Source organism: Somniosus microcephalus, chromosome 11 (assembly GCF_052327205.1).
Source record: "Somniosus microcephalus isolate GS21.2 chromosome 11, FLI_Smic_1.0, whole genome shotgun sequence".
Taxonomy (NCBI): domain Eukaryota; kingdom Metazoa; phylum Chordata; class Chondrichthyes; order Squaliformes; family Somniosidae; genus Somniosus; species Somniosus microcephalus.
Genome location: NC_140997.1, coordinates 210,222,821 through 210,250,624, shown reverse-complemented (window position 1 = coordinate 210,250,624; position 27,804 = coordinate 210,222,821). Strand labels below are relative to the sequence as shown.

The 27,804-nt window shown below is 42.2% G+C and overlaps 1 protein-coding gene across 2 annotated transcripts in view; it reads left to right on the top strand.

Annotated features, from left to right (window-relative positions):
• iars1 (isoleucyl-tRNA synthetase 1) overlaps positions 1–27,804 on the top strand; it is a 274,070-nt gene that overhangs the window by 154,472 nt on the left and 91,794 nt on the right. For both annotated transcript variants that reach the window (XM_086001804.1, XM_086001803.1), the window contains exons 23-25: positions 2,552–2,673; positions 6,345–6,447; positions 7,208–7,291. In XM_086001804.1, coding sequence (XP_085857930.1) covers positions 2,552–2,673; positions 6,345–6,447; positions 7,208–7,291 — 309 coding nt within the window. The remainder of the gene's footprint in view (positions 1–2,551; positions 2,674–6,344; positions 6,448–7,207; positions 7,292–27,804) is intronic.

The following is a 27,804-nucleotide window of genomic DNA, read 5'->3' as shown; positions in this document are numbered from 1 at the left end:
CAGATCTTCAAGAAGGCCATAAAGGCCATGGGTAATGAAGACATAAAACTTCAGCACAAGGTGGATAACCTCTTGTTCGCATACAGGAATGCAACACATATGGTTACAAACCAAACTCCCGCCATGATGTTCTTCAATAGAAGCCTAAGATGCCGGCTGGATTTGATCAAGCCCAACATCAGAAGGGACGTGGAGAACCGGCAATTTCAAGGCATGAATGAAAGGCCAACTAGAACCTTCCAGATAGGTCAACAAGTTTTGGCCCGGGACTACCGTACCGAGAAATGGCAGCCTGGAACTATCTGCACACGACTAGGACCGCTGATGTATACCGTGGACATTGGAGAAAGCATAATAAGGCGCCATGCTGACCAAATCATAGAGTCATCCGCAAAGGGACAACCTACACCACAACTCTATACGCCTAACGATGAAGTAGAGATACCCATATCTACCTCCGATCCGGTGATACTGGAACCCGATGAACCCGACACTGGCATTCAAGCCGAATCAGCCTTACCAAAAGAACCTACTACACCACCAGAAACTACTACACCACCGAGGCGTTATCCGGACCGAGTCAGGAAGCCTCCAGAGAGACTGACTTATAACTAATTAACTGCAGCAATGTGTATATTATTTTTCTTATAACATGTAATTAATAATTACTTAAAATATTATGTACTGGTTAGCTAAAAGGGGAGGAATTGTAGTGTATGTGCCTTTAAGAGCCCCATGTGTACTGTAATGCTGGTAATGGCCACTCGGGCTATATAAGCTTGTATATTGTGTTGTATCCGTTAGTTCCCCTCCAGACTTTGTTTAGTAAATACCTATGAAACCAACTCCTGTCTTCAGTGTCTCTATTAACACACAGACACAACAGTGATGAGTGTGAAAGGAATGGCTTGGACATTGTAGGGATGCTTTATGATGCTGGTGTGGGGTGGTGCCAACCTGGTGCATCATGTGGCAGCCGAGGTGTACGGTGTTAAGTGAAGCTAATCTGGACATGGTGAGGCCATCGCTGGTGACCCGGGCAGCAGTGTGCATGGGTGATGATGCCCTGTGTCCAGTGCAGCATCAGTTGGTTGCGGAGAAGGTTGGTGTGGATGTTGGTGCTTCTGGTGTGCCTAGTGATGCTGGTGTTGGGGCTGATCTTTTTGGGATTCTGAGGACCAAGTTGAGATTATTTTCAAGGGCACCGATGCTGATGGAATAGATGGCAGGTGAGGTTGAGATGACAGAAGTAAATTGTCACTGTTGAGATAGGTTGTTCCAAGGAGGTGACAGTGGATAGAGAGATTACTCCAAACACTTCAAAAGTGCATAAAGCTCAAAAGTGGATTCTAAATACTGAAGGCTGAAGCTTCTGAGATTGGAAACTGACCAGCTGTAAAATGGCAGGTTTTAAGCCACTTTTACAGCTGTCACCTATTGAAAGAAATGGAGAGTTGTTCAGAACCCGACACACTTACCTGGCGTGATCCCCGAGTGATGGCAACCTCATGGAAAACTTGGCAAAATCCTTTGGAACTAGAAAAATGGGGATTTAATTACTTTAAACCCCCTCCTAACAAGCACAATTGAATGACCCGCCGCATAGTGCCGTGTCTGCAAAGCACAGGCAGAGCCGGCACTAGGGAAACTCACAAGGAGGCGGGTTCAGAGCGTGATACCGGCCCGCTGTCAATCTTTTAAGACCCGCCTCCAAACCCGCCCTCTGAGTGCCGGCAAAATTCAGCCCGCAAAGTCTAAACCAGGAAGTATAAATTATATTTAAATCATGTACAGAAAGCAAAATAAAGATTGGGAATGACAGATGGGATTAAGAGAGATAAGAGACGGACAGAAAAAGTATTTAAAAAAAAAATTTAGATTTTTATTTTCTTTAAAATCGCCATCACTAATGAACTTCTGAAGGAATGAGACTCCACACTTGTAAACTTCAATTTTCAGGGCCAGAGAGGTTGCTTGGCAGTAATTATCACTTAGCATGCCGTTAAAAAATTCACTTACTACTGAATGCACCAGCCCTAACCTTTTCTAGCGTCCTTAGTGAGGAATTAGTGGGCAAGTACTACAATGCCACACCGTTGTATTGAATTCAGTGCCAAATCTCTCAGCGAGGTTCTGTTATAGCGCAACCTGTGGAGGAGCGGGGCATCTCTGACAGCAACTTCCAGATTTCCGTGTTAAACTGCATATGTGCGGACGCTGGAAGTTGCTGTCCAATTTACTCCGTTATAACGGTGAGTGCTGTTAGCCTCACCATTTTAATCTATGCAAAATCTGGGCCATTGTTGGTAATCAACCTTTTGTAGTATTTTCTGGTGTACAGATATTCTCTTGAATTAATATCGCAACTCTGACAAATGTATGGGCTATGGGGTGATAACCATTCAGGCAGTGTACACAATGGCAAAGAATTTTGCATTTACAGTGTGTTATGATAAATTGCAGAAAGTTTTGGTGGTAGGAATGATAACTCCAATGATTGCTTTGATTGTATTATCGGTAACTTTTAAATGTTGAAATTGTGATGTCACAGGCACCCTTCACACCATTCATCACTGAACTGATTTACCAGAACTTAAGGCACTTGATAGACCCATCCGATGTTCAAGACAAGGATGCACGTAGCATTCACTACCTCATGCTCCCACAAGTAAGGTATGATATTTTCCATGTTGTTTCTCTACAATATATAAATGTTATCAAAATTAAAATTTTTGTCCAGTTCAGCAGAATTTTGAAACAAGATACTGCATAATGTAGCATGAAACTGAATTTGCTAGATTACACTTGGTTATAATTTTACTGAATAACTGATAAAACTGTCTAAATGTATTTTACATTTGTCTTTGAATAAACATTTTGAGAAATGACCTTCACTAGTCATCATTGGACTGCATGCAAGTATCAACCTCAAACATTTAGTGTTCTGGTCTATGTCATTTAATTTTCCAATTTTAATCTAGCATTTCAAAGCAAAATACACTTAAAAACAAGACAGCTTCACTTGCACCATGTAAATAAAAGGATAAATTGTATGGCTTTCAACGCTTTGTGCCTATTTCATATCCAATGACATTTGTTATACAAAACAAGACTTGTAGAGCCTTTATTTATTTTATTTTCAATTTATTGAATCCCCAGAGCATTTACAATCCATTCAACTAATCATATTGAAGGTGGCAGTGATTCAAAATGACTATTATGCTGCAGAATTTCATTGATATTAAACTTAAGTGGCATTGGAAAGAAGCAGTTGACATCTTCCTTTGGGATGGTGATCAATCTCTGTTTGTTAGGTAACCACTTTCCAGTTTCTCATTCCCATTGGATAATAATCTAAATGGGGTAGAGGAGCAAAAGGATCTAGGGGCACAGCTACACAATTCACTAGCAGTAGTGACGCAGATTAATAAGGCCAATAAAAAAGCAAATCAAGCACTGGGGTTCATTTCTAGAGGGATCGAATTGAAAAGTAGAGAAGTTATATAGAACCTTGGTTAGACCACACTTTGAGTACTGTGCACAGTTCTGGTCTCCATATTATGAAAAGGATATAGAGGCACTGGGGAAGGTGATGATACCAGAACTGAGAGTATATACTTATCAGGAAAGATTGAACAGGCTGTGGGGCTCTTTTCTCGAGAAAAGAGAAGGTTTACGAGGTGACCTGATGGAGGTCTTTTAAGATAATGAATGGGTTTGATAGGGTAGACGTAGAGAAAATGTTTCCACTTGTCGGGAGTCCAAAACTAGAGGTCATAAATATGAGACAGTCACTAATAAATCCAATAAGGAATTCAGGAGAAACTTCTTTACCTAAAGAGTGGTCAGAATGTGGAACGCGCCAACACAAGGAATAGTTGAGGCAAATAGCAAAAATGCACATAAGGGGAAGCTAGATAAGCACATGAGGGAGAAATGAATAGCAAGATATGCTGATAGGGTTAGATGAAATGGGTGGGAGGAGCCTCATGTGGAGCATAAACGCCGGCATAGACCCTTTAAGCCAAATAGCCTGTTTCTATGCTGTAGACTCGATGGGCGCGATCTTACCAACCCTGGAGAGGCAGGACTGCCGGGAAAATGGCAGAATTTGAGGGCGGATGCCCAACCCGCCTCCGTGCCATCTTGCGAGGAGGTGGGTAGCCGACCCGCGCTGGGTCCTGTCTCCTTGGAGGCGAGAAGGGAATTACAGCTACTTAACTGCCTGTTAACAGGTAGTTAACAGGCAGATAAGAGGCTTATCCCTATTTTGCCCACGCAAGTGTGGGCTTCCCGACGGTTCCAAAACCCGCCAGGGTCACCGAGGTGAGCAGTGGGTCTGTGGGGATCGGAGGGATCCAAAAGTGCGCTGTGAAGGTAAGTGATGGGTGCAAGTGTGGAGAGGTGAGGTAAGTGGAAAGTGTTAGAAAAAATTTACTTACCTTTGTTTCTTCCTGCAGGCTTCAAGAGTTGGGTATGCAGAGAGTCTCGCACCTCCGCGGCAGAGATGACAGATGGTTGTTGCATTCTCCAATGCAACAACCATCTAATTTCTGAAAAAGAAAGAGGTTTGATGAGGTCTTGAATTCAAGAACTCATCAAACTACAGAGAATATCAGTGTTTGACAGCTTCACAGAGCTGTCAAATGATGACAGTTCATCTGTCAAAATACGCTGACGTTCTCTGTAACCGGCTTTCCCTTAATTGGCCTGCTAAACCCGCTGGGTGGGCTTAACAAGGTCAATCAAGGGAAAATAGCGAGGGTTGGCCAGAAGTTGATGGAGGCGGAACTAAAACCTGACAAGTGGGAGTCCCGCCTCCAAAAGCTCCCCATTGACAAAATCCAGCCCGATGTATCTGTGTAAAATACCTGACGTATATTTCCAGAAAGAGTATCAAATCACAAAATTGTGACCTTTCCTTATATACACCCATTCCAAATTGCACAAGCTGTATGATTCTAAATATTTCTATTCCTATAGTTTGAAAGGGAATTCAGTCTTGTTCAGAAAAGTAAACCAAGTAGAGGCATTGCTTTTATAACTTTGCAGTAATATTTTGCCACTTTTATGCTTTCTGGCCAACTTCATTTATGAGTAGTTTTTAAAGACAGCATTTTCCCAGAAAGAATACATGATTCAGATATGATTTCCAAAGTGCTATTACTGTTAAGTAAATAATCTGTGGCTGTTTTTTATGAGAATTTGTCAGACTAAGAAAAAAAAAGGCAAAACTTTAGTGCATAGGATAAAGTTTGCCAGTGTTGTTCTGAGCTAGATTTATGTACAACATAGTCAAACAAAGTTCAGACCACTGGACAGAGGATTGAGTTTGGAAGTAAACTAAGCTATATATATATATATATATAATATATTTTAAAACACCTTTTAAATAAGGTCAGATAATGAGCCTGACATTTTTAGATGGCTGAAATGGGAGTATTTAAGTTAAAGAATGCTAGGATTTTCTCCAAAACCTGAACAGAGTGGAGCTTGTTGCTTTGAATTCAAAATTGGTGGTTAGTGTGATATTGTCAACTGTCAAGTGAGAATTGAAGTTGTATTATTACTTGGCATGCATTTTAGTGCAGTTGATTTGCTTCTAGACCAATTGGCAGATGTCTTTTATATGTCTTTGCTGGACATGTTCTGCTGGTATCAGCAAAGCCTCTTGTCACTTTCATCATTGATGCAATGGATGTATTCTGTAAAGATGTATTGATTTCTCAGGAAATAAGATACTCTTATCTGTTCCAGGTCGTTTGTAAGTAAGTAGTGTATCTTCAAAGTATTAATTTATATAGCAACTTCCTTTTTCATTCTAGCAAGAGAACCAAGTTGCAGAGTAATGAACAGCGAGAAAGGCTGAGATGAAAGTAGCAATCTGATAGAAGGCAATAAAGCTGTGGATTTAGCAACTGAACTGATTTAACAATGAACTTTTTTTTCCAAGTATCATGTACCGTACATAAAATGTTAAATTATTTAATACCAAAATATTTTTTATATAGGTCTGTAGTTGTCTGTGTCTGTTTTGTCACCGTTTTTGAATCTGGGCACCATATTAAGTTGTTTCCAATGTACTGGTAAATCTCTAGTCCTCACTGGCTCTCTCATAATGGTGATCAGTGCCTCCCAGAACTCCTCCCGAGTCTTTCACAGCACTCTGGGATAAATACCAGATAACCCTGATTGATTTGTTTTAAGCCCTTTCAGCTTGTCCAGAACTCCCATCTGCTTTATAGTGAAGTCCTGAATTTTGCCTTGATATTTGTTTTGTTTGGCAGGGAGAGTATGTTGTTCATTACTTCCTTTGTGAATAAGCTTTTTGATTATCCCTCCAGGGAGTCTGTCATTGACCAACGTATTGAGGGTGCAGTTGCTCAAATGCAGTCAATTATTGAGCTTGGAAGAGTGATACGAGACAGGAAGACCCTCCCAGTTAAGGTTTGTCATTGCGGATCACACGCCATCTATGTTTTGCAATATTGCTCCTGCTCTATTTTTTGATCTTGGGTCTTTATATAAACTAATCTGTCATCTCTCTGTACTCAATGTTCTTGAGAAACAGGGTGATCACACAATGAACTGATGTAACAGCATTTGACACCATTCATTTGTTCATATCAATTACTTGTAATTTTTACAAAAATTCAAAAAAGAAATTTTTGAAAAGGAATTAAATATAGGTCTGTAATATTTGTAAGAAGGAATACTTTAGCTTTTACTAATTTTTTTTGTACCCATTGCAAATCATATGCTTGCTATTAAGACTTTAAATCAATATGGATCCACAAATAAAGATAATTTTTTTCACCTTGCATTTACCAATCTGTGGTCCAGCTGTTCAAGGGCAGTAAACTAAACATATCATCGCATTAATCAAGTGCATAAGAGTAACCTTAACATTCAAGAACTCTTGATGCTGTTTCACAGTATCTAGAACATTGATAATGTGCTAGTCTGCCAATAAAAAGTGTGCTGTACTATGCTGAATGAAATGCTGAAAGTTTTCAGTCCTGTGCTAATGTCCCCTCTTTCTGTTTCTAGTTCAGAGTTCTGGCTTTATGGCCTGTTTTCAAATTTGTTTCTTTGTCTTTTTGTTTTCTGAACTGGCTATACTTTTTATTAATTAATATATATAAATGTGACCTGGCAAATGTCGCAACAAAGAGTTAAAGGTTTGTCCAATTTAACTTTTTTTTAGTACCCTTTAAAAGAAGTTGTGGTCATTCACCAGGATTCAGAAGCACTGAAAGATATTAGATCCTTGGAGAAATATATTCTAGAGGTAAGTTAATTCATTTGCATGTTTTTTTAAATGATCACGAATGTTGCTTTTTTATATCTACCTTTGTGAAATTGTTGTGAGATGGCTTGTAATGTCAAGAAAAAAAATTGTGAACAAAACTGATACTTTTACATGCTGCAATGCCTTTTTTTCTTTATACATATCAGCTTCACTTTTTGTGTAGTGAATGGTTGACTGTTTTAGCACTTAAAAAGATAAATGCTAGATCACCTGACCGTAAAAACTGATGTAATTTCATCAGTGGTTAAAACAATATAGCGGGCCAGAATTTGCTGAGAAAGTAACGGCGTGCGAACTGCGTGTTATTAATGTGCAAATTGGCCTGCAACTTTTGGTGAGGAAGCGGTACCCTGTGAACGGCAAATCGCCACAAGTTGCTGGACGATTTGCGCTGCTTCGCTTCTCGCCCTTAACCTCCCCATGAGTTTCATGAACTTGCTGCATTTGCACCTTAATTGCCCATTAAATTCACCACATAAAGTGAAATCTAGTAATTAATAGCGTAAGCCCCTGATACTGAATTGTAGTTCTGATCCCCTTTTGTGTTCACTGAAATATTTTAAGGAGAATTTTTTCCCCAAAACTGATCATATTCCAGTATGTACTGGCATAGTAGTCTGGAAAAATTACTTTGTGGAACGATTTTGATATGTTACTTTGAGCAAAATTAAAATGCTTTACGGTTATCAGTTATATGTGTGTGTAGTTCAATACAGAAAATGCAGTGTGTCAAATATGGCTGTCTGTTCTGTAGTATTGTACTGTTTAACTTGTTCAACCAATTAATATTCATTCAGTAGGAATTTTCACATGACTACAGGACTAGAAACCTGTATTCATATGGGTTTGTTTGAGCAAACTATCTGCAATAGTATTTTGCACTCTGCTGTTTCTTACGGGTTTGTTCTGTGTGCCAAGTTTGTGTCTCTTTACACTAATAAGGGGAGGCCGGGGTGAAGAACTATTGCAGCAAAATGTGATCTTTCTGGTACTTTCCCTTGTTTGTATTTTGAACAAATGCCTAGATCAATTAATTACAGTTTGAAGACTGGTGTTAACATTGAGCAAATAGTTCAAAGGGGAACACCATCACTAAGCCACAGCAGTTGGAAGAGGAAAAGACCATGAAGATGCAGAAGATACCTTCAAAGGCTAATGCCTAGAGTTGTGTCCTGACCATGTTCACTGGGCAGTGTCTCAGACATCATCAGTTGCATAGGTAGACTCTTTTGGACATATGGGGACGACTGCAGGTGAGTTTCCAGGACAAGACTACAGTTAAATCAACCTGGCCATTATAAGTTGATGGTACACACTCGGCCAAGTATGTGACTAGTCTCAAGTCTCATGGTGCTGCATGAAATGACCCTTTGTTACTATTAATCTTGCCTTATAGTAGGGAACCCTTTAAAGTTATTAAATTCACATCAATGTTCAAATTATATCATAAGAACATAAGAAATCCGAGCAGGAGTAGGCCATTTGGCCTCTCGAGCCTGCTCCGTCATTCAATAAGATCATGGCTGACCTTTTACCTCAACTCCACTTTCCTGCACTATCCCCATATCCCTTGATTCCCTTAATATTCAAAAATCTATCGATCTCTGTCTTGAATATATTCAGTGACTGAGCCTCCACAGCCCCCTGGGGTAGAGAATTCCAAAGATTCACCACCCTCTGAGTGAAGAAATTTCTCCTCATCTCAGTCCTAAATGGCCGACCCCTTATTCTGAGACTGTGATCCCTAGTTCTAGACTCCCCAGCCAGGGGAAACCTCCCTGCATCTACCCTGTCAAGCACTGTAAGAATTTTGTATGTTTCAATGAGATCACCTCTCATTCTTCTAAACTCTAGAGAATATAGGCCTAGTCTTCTCAATCTCTCCTCATAGGACAATCCCTCCATCCTAGGAATCAGTCTGGTGAACCTTTGTTGCACTCCCTCTAAGGCAAGTATATCCTTCCTTAGGTAAGGAGACCAAAACTGTACACAATACTCCAGGTGTGGTCTCACCAGGGACCTATATAATTGCAGTAAGACGTCTTTACTCTTATACTCAAATCCTCTTGTAATAAAGGCCAACATACCATTTGCTTTCCTAATTGCTTGCTGTACCTGCATGTTAACTTTCAATGATTTGTGTACAAGTATACCCAGGTCCCTCTGAACACCAACATTTCCTAATCTCTCACCATTTAAAAAATACTCTGCTTTTCTATTTTTCCTCCCAAAGTGGATAACTTCACATTTCTCCACATTATATTCCATTTGCTATGTTCTTGCCCACTCACTTAGCTTGTCTTTCTCTCCTTGAAGCCTCCTTGCATCCTCCTCACAACTTACATTCCCACCCAGCTTTGTATCATCAGCAAACTTGGACATACACATTTGGTCCCCTCATCCAAATCATTGATATAGATTGTGAATAGCTGAGACCCAAGCACTGATCCTTTAGGTATCCCACTAGTTACAGCCTGCCAACCTGAAAATGACCCGTTTATTCCTAATCTCTGTTTTCTGTCCATAAGCAATCCTCAATCCATGCTAGTATATTTCCCCCAATCCCATGAGCGCAATTTTGTTTAATAACCTCTTGTCTGGCACCTTATTGAATACCTTCTGAAAATCCAACTACACCACATCCACTAGTTCCCCCTTATCTATTCTGCTAGTTACAACCTCAAAACACTCTAACAGATTTATCAAACACGATTTCCCTTTCATAAATCCGTGTTGACTCTGCCCAATCCTATTATTATTTTCTAAGTGCCCAGTTACCACGTCCTTAATAATAGATTAAGCATTTTCCCTACTACTGATGTCAGGCTAACTGGTCTGCAGTTCCCTATTTTCTCTCTCCCTCCTTTCTTAAATTAAATATCCCAGGATTTTGAGTCATAAAAAATCTACATGAGGTTTTAATTTGTTTTTGGGATGTGGCGGATGCACGCGTTGCACTTACACGCTAAATTTTGCAGTGCATTTCACCACCCTTGGAAAAAGTAAGGTTCTGAATTTTATGTAAATAGAGGCGATCTATTTTGCTGATGTAGCTTTGAGGGAAAAGTGGATCTTTTCACTGAACATGTTCAAGAAAATCATCTTGATAGCCCATTCATTGAGATAAAATGGCAGAATTCTGGAACTACTGGTTGATCATTTTGGACAAAGTAGCCATGTGATTCATCTGTATATATCTGTATAATATTCTTTTGAAAGTCACAGCACTCTGGAATTGTCTCTACAAGGCTCCAAAAATAAGCCTAGTTCAGGGATTTTCGATGGTTATCATGTAAACTTGACGTGCTACAAATCCCTTAATGAGGAATCTTTATCACTTGTGTGCATTGCCAGATAATGACAAATAAAATGGCAGTATTTCATTTTCACTCTGGCTTCTTAGAAATATAGTGGCCAAGTATTACATTATTTTAAGTGGATCTGACATCTGCAGAATATAAAATGTCACAAGCTGTGTGAAAAGAGACTGAATTATGTTTCGGTTTTTTAAAATGTACTTGTGATGGGTTTCAGTTCTTCTACATAGATGGACAAAAAATCCTGCAGTTTTCTTGTTACTAAGTGGAATGTAGTTCAGTGCTCTGTGCTTTCGGGAACATATATACATATTTGCATGAAGCAGTTTAATTTACAAATGGTTTTATCAACATTTACTGCGGGGAGTACATGCTTAGAAATTAGGAAAGGAAAGTAGAAAATATTAGATATGTCACTACTTGGCTTTAATTTGGAATATAAAATTGACTTAATTATGTTATTTTCACCTGAAGCTTTAAGACATTTAAAATTCAAACTTTTACAGTCCTCCCCGGGCAGCACTTAAGGTAAAGAAAATGCATCCTTAGTTTGAAACTCGAGATTGTAAATCCTGAGATGTTTGCAAGGGGATCTGGGGCTAGGATACCACTCTTGGTGTCTTGAGAATTTTATATTTTTGCTGTGTTGGTTCACTCACCAGAAGGCTGTTTACAAATAAAATGTTTTCTACAATTATTGTTTTTCTTTGGGTAGCTAACACACTTTTTTGGAAGTTAGGACAGGGAGTCTCTGAGAATGAGTCGGTATTTATAGGAATCCCACGATGAAAAGTTTGGGGAAGGTGGAAAACACTGCTTTAGTCCACCTTTTTAATGTTTTGAACTTGTCATAAGATTTGGTTAACCATTTGCAGTTCTTGTTAATTACAGTTCTAAAATTTTTAATGATGAAAATTGGGAAGCTCCTGTTAAATTTTCCAGGTGAAAATCATGAGAGTGGGGTAAGATAATGAATGTTCCACAGTTTGACTTTCCTGATGCATATTCTTTGGGCTGGATTTTGTCAATGGGGACATGATGGAGGCGGGAAACCCACTTTTTGGGTTATAGTCCCGCCTCCATCGATTTGTGGCCAACCCACGCGATTGTCCCTTGATTGACCTTGTTGAGCCCGCCCAGCGGGCTCAGCAGGCCAATTAAGGGACACCCGGTTACAGGTGGCATCGGGGATTGACATTTCATCTGTCAAGAGCTTTTGACAGATGAAATATCAGCGTTTGACAGCTCTGTGAAGCTGTCAAACACTGACAATAAGAACATAAGAAGTAGGAGCAGGAGTAGGCCATACGGCCCCTCGGGCCTGCTCCGCCATTCAATCGGATCATGGCTGATCTGAATCTAGACTCACGTCCACTTCCCTGCCCTCTCCCCGTAACCCCTAATTCCCTTATCTGCTAGGAAACTGTCTATCTCCATTTTAAATTTATTTAATGTTGCAGCTCTCTGGGGTAGCAAATTCCATAGATTTACTACCCCCTGAGTGAAGAAGTTTCTCCTCATCTCAGTTTTGAAAGGGCAGCCCCTTATTCTAAGGTTATGCCCCCTAGTTCTAGTCTCACCCATCAGTGGAAACATCCTCCCCGCATCCACCCGATCAAGCCCCCTCACAATCTTATATGTTTCGATAAGATCGCCTCTCATTCTTCTGAACTCCAATGAGTAGAGTCCCAACCTACTCAACCTTTCCTCATACGTCAACCCTTTCATCTCTGGAATCAACCGAGTGAACCTTCTCTGACTTCTAACTTGAGTCCTTCTCCACAGACTCAGTTAGAAATCTCTCCAGAACAGAAAGCTGAATGCTGCAACTTTTGACAGCTCGCGGCCATTCTGCTTTCTGTGCCGGTGAGATGAGGTACTCCCGAGACCTGAAGGAAGGAAGCCTGCATTAGTAAGTAAAGGTAAGTAAAACTTATCTAAACACTTTACACACACCAAACACACTTACCTCTGCACTCATGCACCCATCACTCACCTGAACACCAGACATCTCGAACCCTCCAAGCCCTTCAGCCGACGGTCTGCCTCGCTAACTTGGCGTGGTTTAGAGCCGTCGGGAAGCCTACACTTCAGGGCTAAAAATAGGGATTAGGCCAAAAACTGCCTGTTAACTACCTGTTAACAGGCAGTTAATTGACACTAATTCCCTTCCCGCCTCGGGGCGGCGGCTCCCAACACAGGTCGGACACCCGCCTCCTGGGAAACAGGCATGGAGGCAGGTTGGGGGCGGGAAGGGTTCGTGCCCTCCGATTCTGCAATTTTAACACGCCTCCATTCCCACCTCCACGGCCCAGGGAAATTCGAGCCCTTTCACTTTCTTTGCTGAAAAATGGCATTTCTGACATCCGCCCTCTCGGGTCGATGTATAAGATCCTGTAGCACTATTATCCCTCAACCAACATCAGTAAAACATATTATCTGACGAAAGGTCATCGACCGGAAGCGTTAACTCTGTTTCTCTCTCCACAGATGCTGCCTTACCTGCTGAGTATTTCCAGCATTTACTGTTTTTATTTCAGATTTCCAGCATCTGCAGTATTTTGCCTTTGAAAACTTATTGGCTCTGAATTTGCGGTCGGAAGCGTACCAGAAGAATGTGCCTTCGAACTGAAAAAAAAAATACAAACTTACCTGGTGTCTCCGGAGCTTCGGGTCCTGGGCCTCCAGGCGTACGCCTGCATAAAGGCCCTCGGATCCCGGGGTGCAGGCGGTTCGCAAGCATTCCTGGGATCACGTGGGCCAGGCCAACCAATCGAAAAGGGGGGATTCCTATGATGCATATGGGGATTCAAGTTACATACGGAATTCCCAGAAGTATAATAGAAATTCCCAGCTAAATAAAATTTCACACTGCTTAAATAAAATTAAATGATCACACGTTCAAAATTAATTAAAAGACCCTTTACTTAAGCATTTAAAATAAAAATGTAATTTTTTTGAAAAATAAATTTAAACATTTTAAAATGGGCCAAAATTTACCTAAACTAATTTTAAATGTATGTGCATGTTTAAATCATTTCCCGTACGCTGGTAAAAAAGGCCATACGCCTGCTTTTACCAGGCGTAAGGGTTTCGTGGGCATTCGCTGGGCAGTAGTTGTACAAATAGCCCAACCTGCTGTGCGTATGCTGTCGGAAGCACCGTAATGTCAGGCCTATTATCTGTTCATTTATATAATTGCTGCTTGTGGAACCTTGCTGTATGCAAGTTGGCTGCCACGTTTCCCTACATTACAACAGTGACTACACTTCAAATTTTACTTCCCAGTTTTTTAAATTCTGGTTACTAGCATTCGTTTCACCTATTTTCTGGACTTGCTCTGGCTATACTTAAAGTTTCTTCTTTGAGGCATTCACTCTATCTGGCCTTGTTCACTTCATCATGTCATCACAGACTACCCAATTTCACTGTCAACAGGCAGGCCAGGACAGTAGCTTGCCAAATTGTAGTGCATCACCTAATATCAGCTGAAACACCCTTGTGCATTTGACTTGTGATTAGATGGACTTCTTCACTGTTAAAGATTGGTTTATATCATTTGACATTGACTGATGATTGAGGGAAAGAGGGGCTCAAAATACTGGTGTAAAATACTTTCAAAGACAAGTTTTTATTCCAGTTTGCCTGTACTGAGCCACTGGGAAGGGACTCATTCATTCAGTAGTGCCTGAGCTTTGTGTTTTCCAGGTCAATTTACATAGGTATGTTTGATGAGGCTCAGGTGCTAGCCTCTGTTAGTAAGAATCACTACAGTAGGGTGTTAGAAACAATGATTGAATGAATCAATCCTTTCCCCCTCTCATTTTCTCCTCTGTAGAGGCTGATTCATGCTGCCATACAGTTCCATTCTTACCAGCAGCCCACCAGTACTGTGTCCAACTTGGCCCATTTTTGTAACAGTATAAGTATTTTGCTGATAGGATCTCAGTGACGATAAACTGGCGGAGTGGATCGCCTGCCCATTATAGAACCCACCTGATTCTCATTTTCATTGATCTATTTAGTGAGACTTGTAGCTTTAAAAAAAAAAAATTGTTTTGTTCAATGAATCATAGAAACATAGAATGGTTACAGCACGGAAGAAGGCCATTTGGCCCGTGGAGTCTGTGCCGGCTCTCTGCAAGAGCACTTGAGCTAGTCCCACTCCCCCACCCTTTCCCGGTAGCCCTGCAAATATTTTTCTTTCAGGTACCTATCCAACTCCCTTTTGAAAGCCGTGATTGAGTCTGCCTCCACCACCCTTTCAGGCAGTGCATTCCAGATATTAACCATTTGCTGAGTAAAATTTTTTTTCCCACATGTCGCCTTTGGTTCTTTTGCCAATAACCTTAAATCTGTGTCCTGTGGCTCTCGACCCTTCTGCCAATGGGAACAATTTCTCTCTATCTACTCTGTCCAGACCCCACATGATTTGGAACACCTCTATCAAATCTCCTTTCAATCTTCTCTGATCTAAGGAGAACAACCCCCAGCTTCTCCAGTCTATCCACATAACTGAAGTCCCTCATCCCTGGAATCATTCTCGTAAATCTTTTCTGCACCCTCTCTAAGGCCTTCACATCCTTCCTAAAGTGCGGTGCCCAGAATTGGACACAATACTCCAGTTGAGGCCGAACCAATGTTTATAAAGGTTCATCATAACTTCCTTGCTTTTGTACTCTATACCTCTATTCATGAAGCCCAGGATCCCATGAGCTTTTTTAACTGCATTCTCAACCTGCCCTGCCACCTTCAACGATTTGTGCACATATACCCCCGAGGTTTCTCTGGTCATGCACCCCCTTTAGGATTCTGCACTTTAGTTTATATTTCCTCTCCTCATTCTTTCTAGCAAAATGTATCACTTCACACTTTTCTGCATTAAATTTCATCTGTCACATGTCCACCCATTTCACCAGCCTATCTATGTCCTCTTGAAGTCTATCGCTATCCTCCTCACTGTTTTCACTATACTTCCAAGTTTTGTGTCATCTGAAAATTTTGAAATTGTGCCCTGTACACCCACATCCAAGTCATTAATGTATATCAAGAAAAGCAGTGGTCCTAGTACCGAAGTAATGATGTAAAATGCAGCCCAGCCAAGTTTAAAGTTGAATTACTGCCTCCAATTATCTTGTGACATACCCACAGATTTTGAACCACTTAATAAATAATGGGCCTGATATGACTTTGTTGGGACACACTATTGGAATTTTAACAAGCTTTTTGGATTCTGAAATGTATATTTGCTTCTCCAAACTATTAGTTCTGAATACAGTAATTTTCTCCCTGTTGTTCATCAGGCTAAGTGCTGTCCTTGAATAATGAAGCCAGCACAGATGTTTTAGTGTACTGTTTTACTCTTAATATTGTATAGAGAATTAGTTGCAGTTAAGGATGCCAAAAAGCACTTTGTCATTTAGGTAAAAATGTTTTTGAAGTGTTGATGGAAAGAAGGAAACTGGATTAATTCAGTTTGGACTGCGGATAGGATCAGAATTTATGCTGGCTCAGTTCTTGATTTTAACAGTGGTGGCATGTAACTTCAATTTTGCAGTCCACTTCTCTTATTTGCTGACAGTTAGTGTTCTCTATTATTTTCAGATTGGAAGTTTAGAAGAGACTGGATTTAGAATTGTCAAAAGTTCTTGTTTTTCCTGTAGCCAGTGGAGATGTTGCCACTTGTCCAAGTTCATAATTTGTTGGCTTACTCAAAGCTATGGTTACGGAACACTTATTAAAGTTTAAAGATTTTTTTATGAACTAGATGTTTTCCTACTTGCTGGAGGTAAGATTGTGGATTCTTCCTCTCTTTCTTTTAACTTCCAAATTTGGAATTTCCATCATCCCACAAAGGGGAGAGTTATCAAGAGCCGCTACAAGTTATATATATTTATATATATTATTCACAAGATTCCACTGCCAGTTTGGTCAGGTGATCTTTCATATTCTTCTCTTTTAAAAAAAAAACCTAATTATGAACCATATCCATAATTATTTTTGTCTTCTCGTTGTCAGCAGTCATAACTATTTACACCAGGAAGTATTTGTATTTTTTATGGCACTTCTGTGTGGTTTTATTTAAACAGTACTGGTGTGGCGGAACCACCAGAGGATTACGGACAACATAAGAACATAAGAAATAGGAGCAGGAGTAGGCCAATCGGCCCCTCGAGCCTGCTCCGCCATTCAATAAGATCATGGCTGATCTGATCCTAACCACCAATCCACTATCACAGAACCATCTCCTGAATCTAACAGAATTAGACACACGAAATAGGAGCAGGATCAGGCTACACGGCCCCTGGGCCCGCTCCGCTACCCACAGGGCCATGACCGATCCGAACCTAGACTCATGTCCAAATTCCTGCCCGCTCCCCATAACCCTTAATTCCCTTTACTTCTAGGAAACTGTCTATTTCTGTTTTAAATTTATGAAATGATGTAGCTTCTACAGCTTTTTGGGGCAGCATATTCCATGGACCTACCACCCTCTGAGTGAAGTAGTTCCTCCTCATCTCAGTTTTGAAAGAACAGCCCCTTATTCTAAGACTATGCCCCCTAGTTCTAGTTTCACCCATCATCAGGAACATCTTCCCTGCATCCACCCGATCCAACCCCTTCACAATCTTACATGTTTCAATAAGATCGCCTCTCATTCTTCTGAACTCCAATGAGTAGAGTCCCAATCTACTCAACCTCTCCTCATATGTCCATCCCCTCATCCCTGGGATTAACCAAGTGAACCTTCTTTGTACTGACTCGAGAGCAAGTATGTCCTTTCTTAAGTATGGACACCAAAACTGTACGCAGTATTCCAGGTGCGGTCTCACCAATACCTTGTACAACTGAAGCAATACCTCCCTATTTTTATATTCTATCCCCCTAGCAATGAAAGCCAACATTCCATTGGCCTTCTTAATCACTTGCTGCACCTGCATACTAACCTTTTGAGTTTCATGCACCAGGACCCCCAGATCCCTTTGTACTTCAGTACTTTCCAGTTTCTTGCCATTAAGATAATAACTTGCTCTACGATTTTTCCTGCCAAAGTGCATAACCTCACACTTTCCAGTATTGTATTCCATCTGCCAAATCTCTGCCCACTTACTTAGCCTGTCTATGTCCCCTTGAAGGTTTTTTATGTCCTCCTCACTCACTACTTTCCCCCCCATCTTAGTATCATCTGCAAACTTTGATATGTTACACTCGGTCCCCTCCTCCAAATCGTTAATATAGATTGTAAAGAGTTGGGGACCCAGCACTGACCCCTGCGGAACACCACTAGTTACTGATTGCCAGTCTGAGAATGAACCATTTATCCCAACTCTCTGCCTTCTGTTAGATAGCCAATCCTCTATCCATGCCAGAATATTACCCCCAAATCCCGTGATTTTTTATCTTAAGCAATAATCTTTTGTGTGGCACCTTGTCAAATGCCTTTTGGAAGTCTAAATACACTACGTCCACTGGTTCCCCTTTATCCACCCTACATGTTACTTCCTCAAAGAACTCCAGCAAATTTGTCAAACATGACTTCCCCTTCATAAAACCATGCTGACTTTGTCCTATTAAATTATGATTATCCAAATGTCCTGTTACTGTCTCCTTAATAATGGACTCCAAAATTTTACCTACTACAGATGTTAGGCTAACCGGTCTATAGTTTCCAGCCTTCTGTCTACTGCCCTTTTTAAATAAGGGTGTTACATTAGCAGTTTTCCAGTCTGCCGGGACCATTGCCGAGTCCAGGGAGTTTTGGAAAATTATTACCAATGCATCCACAATCCCTACCGCCACTTCCCTCAAGACCCTAGGATGTAAGCCATCAGGTCCAGGTGATTTATCCGCCTTGAGTCCCATTATTTTACCGAGTACCACTTCCTTAGTGATTTTGATCATGTTTAGCTCCTCCCCCCCATAGCCCCCTGTTTGTCCAGTGTTGGGATATTCTTAGTGTCTTCTACTGTAAAGACTGATGTAAAATATTCATTCAGTGTTTTTGCCATCTCCATATTTCCCACCATTAATTTCCCGGTCTCATCCTCTAAGGGACCAACATTTACTTTAGCCACCCTTTTTCTTTTTATATAACGATAAAAACTCTTACTATCTGTTTTTATATTTTTTGCTAATTTACTTTCATAATCTATCTTCCCTTTCTTAATCAATCTTTTTGTTATTTTTTGCTGTCTTTTAAAGTTTTCCCAATCCTCTATCCTCCCACTAGATTTGGCTACCTTATATGCCCTTGTTTTTAGTCGAATACTATCCTTAATTTCTTTACTTAGCCACGGATGGCTGTCTTTTCTTTTACACCCTTTTCTTCTCAGTGGAATATATATTTTTTGGAAGTTGTAAAATAACTCCTTAAATGTACACCACTGATCATGTATCGTCTTACCCTTTAATCTATTTTCCCAATCCACTCTACTCAATTCCGCTCTCACACCTTCATAGTCTCCTTTATTCAAGCTTAGCACGCTTGTTTGAGATCCAACCTTCTCACCCTCTAATTGAATATGGAATTCAACCATGTTATGGTCACTCATTCCAAGGGGATCCTTTACTAGGACATTTTTAATTAATCCTGTCTCGTTACACAGGACCAGATCTAAGGTTGCCTGCCCCCTGGTCGGTTCAGTTACATACTGCTCAAGAAACCCATCCCTAATACACTCAATGAACTCATCCTCAAGGCAGCCCTGCCCAATTTGATTTGTCCAATTAATATGATAGTTAAAATCCCCCATAATTATAGATGTTCCCTTATTACAAGCCTCAACTATTTCCTGATTGATACTCCGTCCAACAGAGTTGCCACTGTTCGGAGGCCTATAGACTACGCCCACTAGTGTTTTTTTCCCCTTATTATTCCTTACCTCCACCCAAACTGTTTCATTGTCCTGATCTTTTGACCCAATATCATTTCTCTGTATTACAGTGATTCCTTCCTTTATTAACATAGCCACCCCACCTCCCCTTCCTTCCTGCCTGTCCTTCCTGATCGTTAAATAACCTAGTATATTTAATTCCCAGGCATTGTCACCCTGCAGCCATGTTTCTGTAATGGCCACAAGATCATACCCATATGTAGTTATTTGTGCCATTAACTCATCTATTTTGTTACGAATGCTACGTGCATTCAGATAGAGAACTTTCAAAGATGTTTTGTGACACTTAGTTCCTGCTTTTGCCCTTTTTATTACTTTACCTTTTACTCCATACCTTCTGCCCCTTCTTGACACGCTCTGGTTTTTAATTTCCCCACTGCTACCTAAGTCTGTGACCTTCTCTGTTGTCATTTGTTGTATATAATTCCTTTTACAGCAATGTCGTGCAGCTGGGGGCTGTGATGAAATAACTGTGTTCTGATATTTGTACTTGTACTTGTAATGTCTGGAATGTTCCACCGGGGGGAACCACTAATGCTCCTCCCTGGCCCCGCCCCTCTTCTGGTATGTTCTACCAAGGGCTCGGTCGATGATGAACTCTGTTAACTCTGCCATGATTCTTACTTAATAAAAGGCTTCAGTCTTAAGCTTTAACTTCACGAATTCGGGCAGTTATTTGGCACATCAATTTTATTAAGTAACAACTTTTGGAAGATGGATCGATTTTTGAAACCAGAGCGTCTGGATATCGATCCCCATTCGGCAGATGCGTCGAAGAAATTTACGCATTGGCTCCGATGTTTTGAACACTTCATCGCATCATCGACCGATCCGACGGTTAACAAGTTGGGTCTTCTAACCAACTTGGTAAGTCATCAAACTTACTCTATAATTGAAGATATTACTACATATGAAGAGGCCCTCGCAGCTCTTAAAGCCCAGTACCTTAAGTCGGTTAACGAAGTATACGCCAGGTATCTCCTGTCTACTCGCAGGCAATTACCCGGGGAATCTCTGGACGATTTCCTGCAGGACCTTAAGGCTTTGGCTAAGGGTTGCAACTACAAGGCTGTCTCTGCCATAGTGTATCAGGAAGAAGCCATCTGCGATTCTTTCATATCTGGCCTCCGATCTAATTATATTAGACAGAGACTCCGAGAACGACTCGTTAGTTTTAAAAACGGTCGTCGCTGCTGCTCGATCGTTAGATGTAGCCCAGAAGAATTCAGAAGTGTATGCATCAGCCCATGCATCTCTCTCAGCCTCGTGTGTTCCGAGTATGGAGGCATCCATAACACCAATGGAGCCCCCACTTAATCCTATTGTTGCGGCTGTGCCCCATGGGTCTAAGTGTTATTTTTGTGGCCAATCTAAACACCCCAGGCAAAGTTGCCCAGCCAGAGAGGCTACCTGTTTTAAATGTAAGAAACGGGGACATTTTAGTAAAGTGTGTAAGGGTAATCCTGTACCCGATGTCTTCTCTGCTGCCGCCTATCGTTTTACTCTAGCCTCGGCTACGGTTGACCAGACCATACCGTGTTCCTTGTCAAAATCTATGATGGACATTAAGATTAATGGTCGTCCTACTGGGTGTTTGATAGACTGTGGCAGTACTGAAAGTTTTATACACCCCAACCTTGTTAACTCCTGTTCATTGAAAGTGTACCCTACTCGAAGTGAAATTGTGATGGCGTCCAAATCCCTTACTTTGGAGGTAACTGGATATTGTAAAGTCACATTGACTTTTAAGGATACGGAGTGTAAGGACTTTAAACTCCTCATATTACCTCAGTTGTGTGTGAACTTAATATTAGGCTTGGACTTCCAGTGTCAGCATGAGAGCGTTACCCTTAAGTATGGTGGATCTCAGCCTCCGCTCACAGTCTATGGCCTTTCTACTTTAAACGTAAGTCCGCCTGCTTTGTTTGCGAACCTTGCTCCTAATTGTAGACCTATAACGACTAAGAGTCGACGGTATAGTTCAGAAGATAAAACATTTATAAAAGAGGAAGTGCAAAGGCTTCAACGGGAGGGAATCATCGAACACAGTGGTAGCCCGTGGCGTGCCCAGGTGGTGGTGGTTAAAACTAATGAGAAGAAAAGACTTGTGGTCGATTATAGCCAGACTATAAACTTGTATACCCAATTAGACGCCTATCCTTTGCCTCGTATTTCTGAGATGGTGAACCAGATAGCTCAGTACCGCGTGTTCTCCACCATTGATTTAAAGTCTGCCTACCATCAACTCCCCATCAAAATAGAAGACCGACCTTATACGGTCTTTGAAGCTAATGGGCGCCTGTACCAATTCCTTCGGGTGCCCTTTGGAGTGACGAATGGGGTATCCGCCTTCCAACGGGAGATGGATCGTATGGTGGATGAATACGCGTTGGAAGCAACATTCCCGTACCTGGACAATGTTACCATCTGTGGGCGTGACCAACGGGAGCATGATCAAAATCTCGCGAAGTTCCAAGAGACTGCAAAGAGGTTAAACCTGACCTACAACGAAAACAAGTGTACCTTCAATACTACACGTTTGTGTATTCTTGGTTGCGTTGTGGAGAATGGGGTAATCGGGCCAGACCCTGAAAGATTACGCCCACTTAAGGAATTACCTTTACCTCACACTGTAAAAGCTTTACGAAGGTGTCTGGGATTCTTCTCGTACTATGCCCAGTGGGTGGCTAGCTACTCAGATAAAGTCCGACCTCTTATTAAGTCGACGTCTTTTCCGCTATCGGCGGATGCTCAGGAGGCTTTCCTTAATATCAAACGGGACATTGAGAAGGCAGTGGTATGTGCCGTGGATGAGAAGATCCCATTTCAAGTGGAAAGTGATGCATCTGATTTTGCGTTGGCAGCAACTCTTAACCAAGTTGGTAGACCAGTAGTGTTGTAGCTAATTTGGGGCTAAGCAGGCCAGGTGATATTCGAGGTCGACGCGGTACCCAACAGAAGCTTTTTAGAGTCGATAAAACTCCGACTACGAGTTGAATGGCAAAGTAAAAGAATGCTTTATTGCAGAGCTCTGGGAGAAACCGTTACACACGCCTTGTGTGATCACCAAGTCTCTCATTTTACATACACAAGGCTCCTACCTTTATACAGGAGTCAAAACAACTTAGACGGTTGATTACATAATCACAGCGATCCCTCGTGACATCTAAAACGGTTACCTATTCTTAAGCAAACGGTTATCTATTCTTAAGCAAGCGATGGCCATAGGTTAAAACCTTTTGGGACCTCTGGCCGCAGACGAGATAAGCAGAAGTAAACAATGGTTGGCGACCACAAATGTTCAGTAATAAAACTGCAGCTGACAATTACCTCACCCCTGCCTACGTGCGAGCTCGGGGGCCCCTTGTTAGCCAGTTTTAATGTCAAGTATCCCGACAGTCTTTGCAAAGTCCATAATCCTGAAATTCTCCTTAACAATCCCTCCTTTTGGTCCTGGATCACGATCTTCTTGTTCCAGCTGACCATCAATCTTCTTTCTTCACAGTGTTGTTCTTACAACCACTGCCTCATCCCGGGGACGTCAGGCGGCTCAGGTTCGTCCGCCTTGTCCTCTTCCATAAGCGATAGTTCATCCACCTGAATAACACCGACTGGCATTACCGGTGTCATAGCCATTTTGCAACAAGCGTTTACAATGGTTAACAGGCAGCATATAGCAACGCATATCGCCACTACAATTACCATTGTATGCATTATCCATGGACCCCATCCTGTTAGTCCTAGCCATTCCAACCATCCTGTTCCAGGATCAGTATGGAGTTTCTTCACTTCCTCCCTCATATGGTTTACCAAGTTTGTGATATTCTCTGAACTGTCTGGGATGTAAGTACAACACTCCTGCCCTATCAGGGCACAGGTACCGCCCCTCTCTGCTGGCAAATAATCCACTGCCATTCGGTTCTGTAAGGCAACGGTTCGTATCGCTGTCATCTCATCACTTATAAATGTGAATGCCTCCTCGGTGTCATTAGTTACTGATTCTAACAATGACGCCACAAGCTGGATTTCCTTTATGGCTCTGCCTACCCCATAGCCAGGGAATAAAATAGCGAAATACCTCTCGGTCTCTGTAATGTCACGCTTGGCTCGGTAGTGATGGTGGTCCGTTAGGGAGGACAGATGGTAGACATATGGGAGCACGTACCCCAAATAGCAAGACCCGGTCCAAGACCGGGGCAGCCACGGGTACGCTTTGTGGCCACAGATAAAGTATGTGCCGTTGTATGCCTTTAAATATCTAACCCAGGGCTTGGGTTACCTGGATCTTGCTCCCAATTGTATGTGCCTGGTCCCGTTACGATAACTGACTCCGTGCACCCTGGTCGGGGGGGAATCAGAATCCTATTTGCTTGGGACGTCCCGTTCGGCCCGGAGGTACAGTTAATGATCTTATAGCAGCTACTGTTTCCTACCGGGACACCACCTTTCTTTATGTTACGCATAATACACATTCCCGTATATGGGTTTCCCATTCCACTGGTATTGGTTAGTACCAGATAAGGGGGGTTTACACTTATTATAGGATGGATAATACCATCCCTCAAACTCGGTCATTTCATAACCCGCCGTCCTGAGGGCGGAACAATTCATTACAGTAAAAGGGTTCTGTCGGATCGCACCCCTGGTGGCAGTACGGTTTCCAACTGCCTCCTCACACGGTACGTTAGTCTGGTTCTGGTGGTGCATCCATATTAGCATTTGAGTCACATTAAAGGCCACCGGACGAAGGGGTATTCCACCCCTACTATGTATCGGGATGTGGCTACAGACCCAACAGCTGGACTGCCCCCTTTTCTTAGCATACTCTATAAACAAAGGTATTTACGTGTAAATCACGCTTACATCGCGGCCTGCCCCGGGTTACCGTAACAATGCATATTATCGCAACTAAACATATTACGGTCTTCATCTTCAATTTTAAGTAGGTACTGCCTGTCTGAAGCTGGCTTATTCTTTCTCTGGCCCTTCCGATACCACTCTTGTACTAACGCGTTAAGATAAAAACATATAAGCACAACCGATGCAATAAGCCACAAAACAAATGCCCACACAGGCAAACAGATCAAAGTATCAGGCATTAATCAGCTGATGTTGACCTGGAAAATAATACAAGGGGTGTATCATTAGTAACTTCTATGCACACCCTTTTTGAGGTTTTTTGTTTGTTTTTCCTCACACTAGATTAAACTTAAAACTTAAAAATTTAACACAATCAAGGCCAGCACAGGCTGAGAGGACATTGGGTGTAGGATTTCAGCAGGCCAGAACAATCCAAACACCATACCAGACCTCGTAAAACTGCAGTCACCTTTCCAAGGCCGAGCACAAGTTCTGTAACCTCGAGGCGTAATCCTTATGCTTTAACTAAACATTATCAATTCTCAATCTGCATTTTACGCCCCTACAGATTGAGTCCTTAACACAATAACTTAACAACTTTAATCTTAATTTTATGCTGGTTACATTCATTTAGTCAGTCTTTTCTTTCGTGGTTACACTCTCCCCGGTAGTCTCCTTCTCAGGAGGCTCCAGGGATGACTTGGGCTCATATATCTTTAGCTGTGTCCAATGTTTCCACACTCCCTTTCCCCGTATGTCTAGACAGGCGCAAGTATCTCCACTAATAATAACTTCGTAAGGCCCGGTCCATCTGGGAGCAAAGCCTGATTTGATTGGTAATACCTTTAGCATTACCCTAGTTCCCACTGTAGGGACTTCTGGTAACGGGAAGGGGAGTTCCTTCTCGTCCTGCTCCTTCTGGCGGTACCTTACTTGCTTCCGCATTTCTTTTGACTGTTTACTCATTTCTTGGACATATCGCCGTAGCTTGTCCTTTAAGGGGCCTACATCCACCCCTCCCGTAATTATGCCTTCTGGCAATTGCATTGCTCGTCCTGTCATAAGCTCATACGGGGCAAGGCCTGTAGTGCGATTACAGGTGGCTCGTAATTTCATCAGAATGATAGGTAACACTTCCACCCATGTTTTTCCCGATTCCTGCATGGCCTTAGCCAACGCATTTTTTAATGTTCGGTTCATTCTTTCTACCATTCCCGAGCTCTGGGGATGGTAGGGTATATGAAACTTTTGCTTAATTCCCATTAACTGGCACATATGTTTGACCACACCTCCTGTAAAGTGGGTCCCTTGATCGGAATCTATCTGAAGTGGCATTCCCCAACGGGGGATTACCTCTTCTGCCAAGATTCTAGCGACAGTAGTAGCAGTACAATTGCTGGTGGGAAATGCCTCCACCCATCTTGTAAACTGGTCAATAATTACCAAGCAATACGTCTTACCCTTTGACATGGGTAGGGGCCCCGTAAAATCAATTTGCAAGTGCTCCCATGGCCCTCGAGGCCTGGGTTGGTGTCCTAGTCTAATTTTAACTGGTCTTCCTGGATTATGCTGAGCGCACATGATGCATCGTTGACAATGCTTAACAATATCCCGTCCCATACCCTTCCACCACCACTCCTTACCGAAAGTCTGTTGCATCGCCTCCTTTCCAGAGTGGCTTAATCCATGGTGTAATTCGAGTAGGGTATTCTGTATACACTCGGGGGCCATTACCTTATTATTTACTCGCCATACTCCGTCAGCTTTTGGTCTGGCTCCTTGTGCTTTCCATCTCTGCCTTTCACTCGGTAATATATCCTCGTGTAGCTCGGCAATACTAATTTCATTTCCTGGCCTATCTACACTGGCTACAGGTTCCTCGGGTTCCCATTCTAAGGCTAACTCCGCGGATTGTTTCGCTATCTGCTTTCCCTCCTTTTGTTCCAGGTTTGCTTCTTTCCGTTCCAAGACCAGGGCTGCCTGAGCTGCCCTGTCGGCTGCCTGGTTGCCCATATAACCCTTCCATTCCGGGCTGTCTCTGGCTGGTTCTTTTTGGTGCGCTTTAATCTTTATTACTGCGACCTGTTTAGGCTTATTACTAGCTTCCATGAGGGCTTCGATTCTTTCCTGATGTCTTATGGGGGTTCCCCCAGTAGTTACAAATCCCCGTCTGCCCCATGCAGTCATGTAGTCATGGACTACTCCGAACGCATATCGGCTGTCCGTATATATATTTACCATTTTATTCTCAGACTCTTCTAGTGCTACTGTCAGTGCCACTAGTTCTGCCACTTGAGCTGACAAGCCTCCTTCAAGCCTCCCTGATCGTACAGTCCTCATCTGACTATTTACCACAGCCCAGCCCGTACGAGGCTGTCCGTCTATATATTTTCGGGACCCGTCCACGTACAGTGTCTCTTCAGCCCCTGGTAACGGAGTGTCTTTTATTTTGTCTCCCTCTAAGTCAGCATCTACATCTCCACAATCATGGGAAACACCCGATCCCAATACTCCTTCAGCCGGGTTTTCCCCTGCGTCTCTGACTATTGTTACTGCTTTACTGGGAGGGAGGAGAACAGCCTCCCATTTCGCTCGTCTCAAGTGTGAGACTGATCGCAATTTTCTTGTGTTTAACATTTCTACTAGAGTATGCTTTGTGTGGAGAACGATATCTCCTGTCATTACAATGGGCTCGCTAATTTTTACGGACCAAGCTGCACAATCTAGAGCGGCTATGCAGCGTGAGAGTCCCGATACTACTGGCCCTTCTGCAGTGGAATAGTATGCTATGGGTCTACGTTTATCTCCATGCTCCTGGGTGACTACGGCCGAATAAAATCCTTCCTCATTATCACAGTGTATGTGGAAGGGTTTATTCATATCCGGGAGTCCTAGTCCTGGGGCTGATATCAGATCTCGTTTAAGTTGGGTATAAGCTTGTTCCTGCTCAGGACCCCATTCGATGGGTTCCAGGGCGGGCTTACCCCCTTTTACCAATCGCTGTATGGGTTCCGCTGTTTTAGCGAACCCCGGGATGAAGTTTCGGCTGTAATTAAAAAGCCCCAGTACTTTCCGTACTCCTCTTACTGTTACATGTCTTGGCATAGTTTGTATTGCCCCTTTTCTATCTGCGGGCATCTCTTTTACTCCTTGTGAGATAAGGTGCCCTAAATAAATATAAGACCTGGGTTTTTCCTATCTGTGCCTTTTTGGGGCTGACCTTCATTGTTCTTGCATACATAAAATCTCATGGGAATATATCGTCTGTTTATTTCTACAATTTGTGGAATACTACGGAAGGCGGTGAAGTTTTCACCGCCTACCCCTATTATTACTGCTCTTTTCTTTGTGGTGGGAAGGGGGAGGTCGGTTATAGATATTGCTGCTCCAGTGTCCACTAACATCTCACACTGTCGGCCCC